This window comes from Carcharodon carcharias, chromosome 10 (assembly GCF_017639515.1).
Source record: "Carcharodon carcharias isolate sCarCar2 chromosome 10, sCarCar2.pri, whole genome shotgun sequence".
Taxonomy (NCBI): Eukaryota; Metazoa; Chordata; class Chondrichthyes; order Lamniformes; family Lamnidae; genus Carcharodon; species Carcharodon carcharias.
Window position 1 is genome coordinate 13,237,865 of NC_054476.1, and position 9,882 is coordinate 13,247,746.

At 39.6% G+C, this 9,882-nt stretch overlaps 1 protein-coding gene across 2 annotated transcripts in view; it reads left to right on the top strand.

The window, feature by feature from the left end:
• mettl15 (methyltransferase like 15) overlaps positions 1-9,028 on the top strand; it is a 145,252-nt gene extending 136,224 nt beyond the window's left edge. For both annotated transcript variants that reach the window (XM_041197612.1, XM_041197613.1), the window contains exon 5: positions 8,437-9,028. In XM_041197612.1, coding sequence (XP_041053546.1) covers positions 8,437-8,873 — 437 coding nt within the window. In that variant the 3' untranslated portion in view covers positions 8,874-9,028. The remainder of the gene's footprint in view (positions 1-8,436) is intronic.
• The last annotated feature ends 854 nt before the right edge of the window (positions 9,029-9,882 follow it).

Sequence of the window (9,882 nt, forward strand, 5' to 3'; positions counted from 1 at the left end):
ATACCTAGCACAAATAAAGATAGTTGTGGTTGTTGAAGGCCAGTCATCTCAGTCCCAGAACATTGCTGCAAAGTTCCTCAGGGTGGTGTCCTAGATTCAACCATCTTCAGCTGCTTCATTAATGACTTTCCCTGCACCATCAGGTCAGAAGTGGGGATGTTTGCTGATTATTGCACAATGTTCAGCATCATTCAACCTCCTCAGATACTGAAGCAGTCCATGCCTGAATGCAGCAAGACCTGGACAACAGTCAGGCTTGGGCTGAAAACCAGTGTCACAAGTGAATCTTCAACAGAGAATCTAACCATCTCCCCATGGCATTCAATGGCATTATCATTGCTGAATCCCCCACTGTCAACATCCTGGGGGGTTGCCATTGACCATGCATATATATATATATATATATATATATATATATATATATATATATAATATATATACTGTGGCTACAGTAGCAGGTCAGAGGCTGGGAATCCTGCAGTGCGTAACTCACTTCCTGACTCCCTAAAACCTCTCCACCATTTACGAGACACAAGTCAGGAGTGTGATGGAATACTCCACACTTGCCTGGATGAATGCAGCTCCAACAGCTCTCAAGAAGCTCAACACCATCCAGGACAAAGTAGCCCGCTTGATCAACACCTCTGGTGCATATGGCAGTGGTGTGCACCATCAAGAAGATGCACTGCAGCAATTTGCCAATCCTTCTTCGACAGCCTCTTCCAAACCCCATGTCCCCTATCATCTAGAAGAACAAGGACAGCAGGCAGATGGTAACACCACCACCACCTGCAAGTTCCCCTCCAAGCCACACACCATGCTGACTTGAACTATATCACCGTTACTTCACTTTCGCTGGGTCAACAACCTGGAACTCATTCCTAACAGCACTGTGTGTGTACCTACACCACATGGACTGTAGCGATTCAAGAAGGTGACTCACCATCACCTTCTCAACGGCAGTTAGTGAAGGGAAATAAATGCTGACCTTGCCAGTAACACTTAAATCTTATGATTGAATAATAAAAAAGCAAACTTACCACTAAAAATTTGGCTAGTTTGTATTTTGAAGTGACAAGCTTAGATGCATGTGTCAAAAAACAAACATTAATGTTGAGTTTTGCAGATAATTCACTATTTTACATAGAAATGTGTAGACAGTATAACATGGAAGTAGGCCATTTGGCCCAACCAGCCCATGTTGGCATTTATCTTACACACGATCAAATAGTTCTAATCACTCTGCTATCCCTTGAGCCCTTTTCTTTAATTCACCCAACAGTAATTTTAAATTGCTTTCTAGGTAGTTGATCCCTAAAAACAAACACATTTTTAATAGATCTAGAATAAATGTTTACGATTTTTGTGTAGATCTGTTACATTTCTCTTAAGCATTTTGGACTTTTTTCTGCTCATCAATTTTTTTTTTTTCCTTTTCTATGTTTTCTGAATGCATGACTACTTACTGAGATATGGTTCCTTGGTTGCTAGTTTTCCAGTTAATAGTAATTATTTATGTGCATGTCTTGAGTCAGGAGTACTGACATCAAATGGGGGAGCCTTGTGCATCCCCAGCTGAGATCATCCAACTCCACACACATCAGGGTTTGAGTCTGAAATCTTCCTTGTCTTTATGTTTCCGACATTACAACAGTGACTGCACTTCAAAAAGTTCTTCATTGTCTGTAAGATACTTTGAAATGTCTGGTGGTCATGAAAAGTTCTATATAAGTGCAAGCCTTTCTTTTATGACTTGGGCTATTCACTGATTAAACTTGTCCATCAGTAGAAATAATTGTGGGGAAATATGGTGAACGTTCAAAATCAGCAATGTAGTTGTCTCTTAACTGCCTTCTGAAGTGGCCAAGCAAACCCCTCATTTCAAAGATGATTAGGGATGGGCAACCAATGCTGACCTTGCCAATAATGCCACATCCCATGAAAGAATTAAACCAAAAATTAACAAGTTAATGTTAATGCAAATTTTAACTAAGGAATCATATCTTTTGTTCTTTAGCCTTGAAGACATTTTAATGCATTTGCTGTAGTGTGAGTGATGACTATGCAACCTTCTGAAGTGTGTAACACCATCAGGAGTCTAGGTTTTTCAAAAGCCCAACTATTGCAAAGAAATACGATTAACATTAACATCCTTTTATTTATTTCTGTTTTCTTTTTATTTGTTCTTAAACAGTAGCTGCCAATGGCGTCATCACAGGCTCTGGGGAGTTGCTGAGCTGCATAAGTGGGAGGGAGTTGAATCAATATGCACAGTTGAAGCTGAGGCATGCTGTGTTTATGACTATGTCTCTATTGATGCGTAGCTTCTAAACACTGTCTCAGTAACTCTCCCCAGTACTCGTAGCAGAATTTTGGATTCCTATTCAGAGGTTCAAATACCAGCCGGCACTTAGTAATTCACCTGCCCTCAATAGAAAAGATTTGATATTTGCTGGCTTTGTGCTGGGTGTCTTAGCTTAAACTCTCTATTTTTGGATCATGGCAACAGAGGGGGAGGGGTAGGGGTGGGGATGGGGAGAAAACAACAGGGAGACTCTACTGTCCTGGTAACCAGTCCTCCTGTTTGACTAATGCTTGGTAGAAGCTGTGAAAAAGCTCACAGCCCAAAACCTTGCACCCTCATGACTGAGGAAGAATATGTTGAAACCAGATTAAGTGGATAAATATAACTTTAAAAAAGATCACGCATCCACAATTTGCAGAATATTTCATAGTCTGGTGACAAAACATTATGGGGTGAAAGCACAAGCCACAATAGATTTATGCTACAGAAGGGTTAGAAAATATGCCATTTTTTTCACTCTAGTCTTAATGATAATTAAAAATCTCCTTTAGGCTGCCTAGAATTCACTGAATTTCAATTCAGTTAACTTCAAAAGCAACCTATGGCTAATGGCATCGCTGAATGCTAATCATCAAAGAGCTGACACAGGGACGGTGGGAGGGTGAAGTATGGTTTGGATTGGGAAACAGCTCACAAAATAGAGCTAACCCACCGAATGTTAAAAGTGGTTAATTTAAATTTTACCTCATGTTCAAATGATAAGGGATGATCTCCGGAATACTTCATGGATTCCAAAACATAAATATCCAAATTAATTTCCCCACTGCTTTCAGTGCACCAAAATGCCTTTGTGAGTTGCAGCAGAGATGGTGATTATTCTTGAAGTTTTACACAAAGTGTTACACAAATTTGGCAAAAGAATGCCTACACATTGCTTCCTGGAGCGAATTAATGATTTAGAAGGTACTGTTTTTAGGTACTCGAGGAACTTAAATCCTCAAACATGAGAGCGCAGCACGTTATATGGATATTATTTTGTAACTTAACCATTTCAGCAGCCCAATTAAGGAATGCCAAGATGCTTCCTTTTACTTGCCACAGATTTGAGAAAATTCATGAAGTTAGGTGCACTGTTATACTTTGAAACAGTGAAAGTCATTCTTCATGGCTCAATTAGATTGTTTGATGTTTTGAATTAACTAATTTTTTTTTCATACTGGATGTTTTGCATTCGCCTGTCACTTTCACAAGAATCAATTAGAATTCTAAAATTGGGACTGAGGAAAGCTGAACGGTAACTTTCAAAACTTTTAGAATTTTGTACCACAAGAACAATCAGCTTGTTTTTTTTGCCATTCTAAACTACAAATAGAGAAAAAATACTTCCGAAAGGATTTTTAAAAATGTTCAAAAGCAAAATACTGCAGATGTTGGAAATCTGAAATGGAAACAGAAAATGCTGGATAAACTCAGCAGGTCTGGCAGCATCTGTGGAGAAACAGAGTTAATGGGCAGAATTTTTCCGTTGGCGAGCTGGGAGCGGGGCCCGCACTCCAATGCGCAGATGGCGTGGAATGACATCGGTTGTCGGGGGGGTGGGGGGTGCGGGGGGGGAACCCATTTAAATATTCAGGAAGGTGGGGGCACAGCAAAATCAGCTGTCTGCCCGCTGACTTGTCAATGGCCAATTGAGGGTAGTTAAATCAATTAAAGGACCTGCCCATTCAACCTTAAGGCTGGTGGGCAGGCCAAGAGCTCCAGTGGGCTTCTGATAATACATGAAGCCTCATCCACTGGTGGGATGAGGTTTCATGTCGGTTTTAAAAATGTTAAGGTTTCTGTGATATTTATTAACATGCCCCCATCTCGTGTGCCATTGTCACATGAGGGGGACATGTTAAAAAAAAAAAATATTTTTCTATTTTTACGCTTTCAAAAACTTTCAGCGCCCTCCCCGAGGCAGCGGCAGGGCCCGTTTCGGCGGTGGAGTTCAGCTGCCCGAACCGGTGGGGCCTGCACCCGCCCATCAAGGGCAAAATTCTGCCCAATGTTTTGAGTCCATATGACTCTTCTTTGGAGCTGGAGAAGAGTCACACGGACTTGAAACGTTAACTCCGCTTCTCTCTCCAGTTACAGCCAGATATTCCGAGTTTTCCCCACCACTTTCTGTTTTCATTTAAAAAAGGTGTTTTGCACTTTAATTCCTGCAGTTAAATGTTTGAAGTCCAAGTGCAACCGTTGAACCAAAACAATCGGTTCTCATTTTCAAAGTTCTACAGCACCTTAAAGTGATTCTGGGCGATGGCACAGAGAACAACGCTCTCCTGATTTCAACACTGATCCAAGTATTGACTGCAAACACAATTATTATTATTTTTCAATTAGTCCAACATTCCCAATTCTTTTCATTATTTTCAAGCAAATAAAATGAAAACAGGAACATCTGATGACTGTAATTATCCAAAAGTGTGAGATCACCATTGGAGTGCTTTTTAACTTTTTTTAAGTTTAAATTAAGCCTCTGAGCTTGAGAAAAGCCAGGTTTAAGAACGCTGTTCGAAAATAGGATTTTCATGAGCTGGACAGTACTTCTTGAAGAAATGTTGTTCGTTTAGGAACTGTGTTAGGGAATGTTTGGTGGTTTTTGTGCCAGCTCCAAATGGGAATTGGAAATTGCTTACTTTTCCAGCTTCTTTTCTGAGAGACATCGGAACATAGGAGCAGGAGAAGGCCATTCAGCCCATCTAGTCTGCTCTGCCATTCAGTACGAACATGGCTGATCATCCACTTCAATGCCTTTTTCCCGCAATATCCCCATATCCCTTCATATCATTGGTATCTAGAAGTCTGTCAATCTCTACTTTAAACGTACTCAATGACTGAGCTTCCACAGTCCTCTAGGGTAGAGAATTCCAAACATTCACAACCCTCTAAGTAAAATAATTCCTCCTTATCTCAGTCTTAAGTGGCTTCCCCCTAATTTTGAAATGGTGTCCCCTGGTTCTTGTCTCCCATGCCAGGGGAAACACCTTACCTGCATCTACCTTCTCTATCCCTTTAATTATTTTGTAGTTTTCAATGAGATCATACCTCATTCTTCAAAACTCTAGAGAATACAGGCCCAGTTTCCTCGATTTCTCTTTATAGGACAATCCTGCCATCCCGGGAACAAGTCTGGTGAACCTTCGTTGCACTCCCTCTATGGCAATAGTATCCTTCCTAAGGTAAGGCGACCAAAACTGCACACACTACTCCAGGTGCAGTCTAACCAAGGTTCTATACAGTTGGAGCGAGACTTCACTACCTCTATACTCAAATCCTCTTACAACTGACAAACAAATTTCACCTGGGAAACAAAGCTGCGGTTAACTGCTTGATTCATCAATGAATGAATGACAAATTTATCTGGCAATTGTCACTAGTCATAGTATTGAAACAGCTCTTATCAAAGTCACAAATGACATCCTACATGATTGTGACGAAGATAAACTTTCCCTCTTCATTTTTCTCAACCTGTCTGCAGCCTTTGGGATGGTTGACCACACCACCCTCCAACGGTCCTCCACTGTCATCCAGTTGGGTGGGATTGCTCACACTTGGTTCCATCTTTATCTATCTAATTGTAGCCAAAGAATGACTTGCAATGGCTTAGTGACTACCTTGCTGCTTGACCCTGTACTAACATACCCAATCTGTACCAACATATCCAAGTTGTTGTGCTTGGGTCATATGGTTTAGTTCCTCTTTCATCTCTGTGTGGGTGCTTGATGCCTACCATATCAGAACACATGCCTCACCTCTGTATGCAGGAATTCCCTTCCTTGAACCAAATTCAACACCACTATTGGTTGGCAGGCTGAATGGAATGCTTATGATCAGCAGTGACAACAGGGAGAAAAAACAAAAACAGGACTACCTGGAAAAACTCAGCAGGTCTGGCAGCATCAGCGGAGAAGAAAAGAGTTGACATTTTGAGTCCTCATGACCCTTCGACAGAAGGGTCATGAGGACTCGAAACGTCAACTCTTTTCTCCGCCAATGCTGCCAGACCTGCTGAGTTTTTCCAGGTAGTCCTGTTTTTGTTTTGGATTTCCAGCATCCGCGGTTTTTTGTTTTTATATCAGTGACAACAGGGATGCTGCTGTTGGAGGTGTACACAAGTGAGTTAAATTAAAGGAGTAGAATTAAATGGATACAACACCAATCAACAGACGTAAAATATAAAATGGTCAAAGTTCAGTTAGCCAAGTCAAACACAGCCATCAAATTGAGAGCTTCACTAATATGACAGTTGGCTTTAAATGGTGGAGTTCGTCACTGATAGCCGACAGATTTCTGAGCACTTGTTTTATGTGCTCAGTAAATAAATAAATTGAGGTGCTGTAAAACAAGATGGAAAATCCTTAGTGGAACCACTTGGCAATAAACAATTTTAATGAACCAGTGAGGCCTGTGGAAACACTTACTAGAATTCTTAACGTTTGCTCAGGAGCTCAGTGTCAAGTATTGGCAATTCCCAAGTACACTATCATTGGGTAGAGGAAAGAATGAGTTTCGGAACTCAGTAGTACTTGCTAATAACTCTTGTATCATCATACAACTATGACCTATATAAAAGTTATATATCAATTAATTTTTCAATAATTTTAAGCGTGCTTAAATTGTGTGTAATGGTGCATTTAAAATGGAGCCAATTGGAAAAATTTAGCTTCTATTTGAAACATGCAATAACTGTTTATCTGTTTAATCAACTTCAAAACTAATGATTGGACAGCATTATTTATCCAAGTTTATTTTCTTTAAGATGTAGAGAACTACAAAATAGATGGACTTTTTTCAAATCAAAAACTCTGCAGCATCATCACTTCAATCTTAACAACCAAAGAAAAAACCTGTTGGTTCTAAAAACTCCAACAATGTTGGAAATGTAATGCTCTGCAAAGGCTCTGAATGAATTTGATAAATTTTAATAGGATTATTAATACAATTCTTGCTGTTCTGTGGAAGGGATTGTTTTCACACAGTTGCATTTCAAATTGAGCACAGTAATAGCAATTACACCAACATCCAGCAGTTTTATTAACTATTTGTTTCTAGGCATGCAGTTCAATGTAATTTTCTGTGTGTTTTATGTTCAATGTTGCATTAGAGATTGAACATACTTTTATTGGATACCACATAGTGAAAATTGCTTTTTGTTAACTACAAATAAGGTAACGTCAGTGAAGAATGGATGTGTTTCCTTTTAGTCAAGTCATTGAAGGTGTATTGTACCCAAATACCCATATTATTCTAACGGTGCAAAAGAGAAATTGATTTTGCCAAAGTAGCTTTCTAGTGAATCTCTTATCTTCAGGTTAATTCATGACGGTCATAATAGTGAACCTGTTTCATTATGTGACGTTGTTGTGACCTGCCATAATAAAGTAAGGTAAGATAAACTGTAAGAATCAATAGTTTATTTGTTGCCTAGTCTGCCAATATGAAAATATCTATGTAGGGCAGCAAGAATGCAGTTGGTCATTTAATTTAGAGCATTATATACTTATAATTAGTGGATGACACAATCACTTTCCATAATTGCTTTTCACAAATAGAAGATAGCTTAATTGTTGGTCTTAAAAATGGAAGGGAGTTGCAGGCATTGAACAGTTGCAGGCTGACTAAATGTTCCAGTTTCAATTTCATTGAGATATCTACTGAAATCACAATGAAATGTGTTGGGTGCAATAGAGACAGCAGGAATGCACCTGAGCATTGTGGTGCAATATGACAGGAGTTAGGACAGCTGCAGGGGAGTCTCTGCTCTTTGTCCTGTTTTAAATTCAACTAGCATTTGAAACTCAACATGATGTACCTCATTATCATCTTTGTACTGGTCAGAAACTACAAAAAGTAGTTTTTAAAAAATGACCGAACGCCTAAAATTAGATGTGTGTTATATTTAATTTACAGTAAGCACATCAGAGCTACATAACAGAAGTCAAATTTCTTCGTATTGTATATTTTGTTCCCCAAGATGTATCTAGCTCTATGTTTTTCTTAGAAAGGACTGTTTTCATTTAAAAAAATTTATCTTCACTCTAGGTTTATGAAACATGATCTTTTCTTTTTGTTTATGGGTGTCACAGGAGCATTCCCAGCAGCAGCAATGTATGCACGCAAAGACCTGCTTCAGAGACCCGCGCATGTGGCGACCAAAACATTCCAGGCCTTGCGAATCTTTGTGAATGATGAATTGAACGAATTGTACAGCGGACTTAAAACGGCTCACAAGTTCTTGAAACCTCAAGGCTGCTTGGTTGCATTAACGTTTCATTCACTCGAAGACCGCATCGTAAAACGTTTCCTACATGGCATTAGCCTGTCCGAGAAGCCGAACCTAAGCGCAAGGCAAAAAATTAGACAAGGACTTAGAAGACAGGAAGAGGATGAAACATGTCACGCTGAACAGAGGAACTTGAACTGGTCAAACATTCGGAAGAAAGTGTTGACTCCTGACCTGCAGGAAGTTCAGGAAAATCCACGAGGACGTTCTGCAAAACTCAGAGCTGCCATAAAACTGTGAAAATCAGTCTTGCAAGGGTTTCCTTAATATTCCCAAGCCTGACAGAATTTTATACGCAGGTGTTTTTGTGAGCTTCGATGAAAATGCTAATGGATAAGAATGTTGTCCCATTGTCACCGATATGAAAACAATAAAATATTGGATGTAGAAATTTAGATGTGGTGTTTGAAAATGAATAGCTGGCTTTTAGAACTGAGTGCAAGAACAAAGCAGAGAGTTAGACATTTGTCTTCCACCTCTGCGACATGAATCCAAGTCTGCCCAAAACTGATTGGATAAGTCTCCTGAGTTCAAACACCAGTTTCTAATGGGCAGAAGTATGTCACAGAGCAACCCTCAATTTGACACGAATTGATAATCTCACTAATGAGCCAATGAGATGGCTGTGGAAGGAAAAGGGGAAAGTGTCATCAAGTGCACCGAGGGAGGGGGATGCTTTTCTCTGTGATGGGCTAAGATACACTGTTGGGGCAGAGCAGAGGGATATTGCTATCCCCAGCCTGATGGGAAACTGACACTGGAGTTCAAAGTAAACACGTTCCATTTCTTGCACTAAAATCCCTAACCTTTTATCAGTGTAAAACTCATCAAGAAAGTCAAGGGAGTGTGGAGCATTCAAAGATTAAATGGTTCTTAAAAATGTGATAAACCTTTATCTTCATGCAAGTGATATTGGTCCATCATCATCAGTAAATTAAGGAAACATGGAAAAGAGGCAAAGTGTCTCTTTATATTACACATCGCTGTGATCTCTAGCAACAGGCATAGATGACTAAATACAAACACACTCCTTTAGAGAAAATGCCAATGAATTGAGAGGTTTGGAACATTTAAAAGGTAAACTACATCTTAATATATGCCACTACCTTGGATCAGTGATGTTACTGCTGGGATTTGTACATGTAAGATGGTGTGAATGTGCTACAGGACTTTTATTCACAAGTGTAGGAACTGTCAGTTGTGAACACTTTTGGCACAGGAACTACAAAAATGTGACTGTAGTAATTCA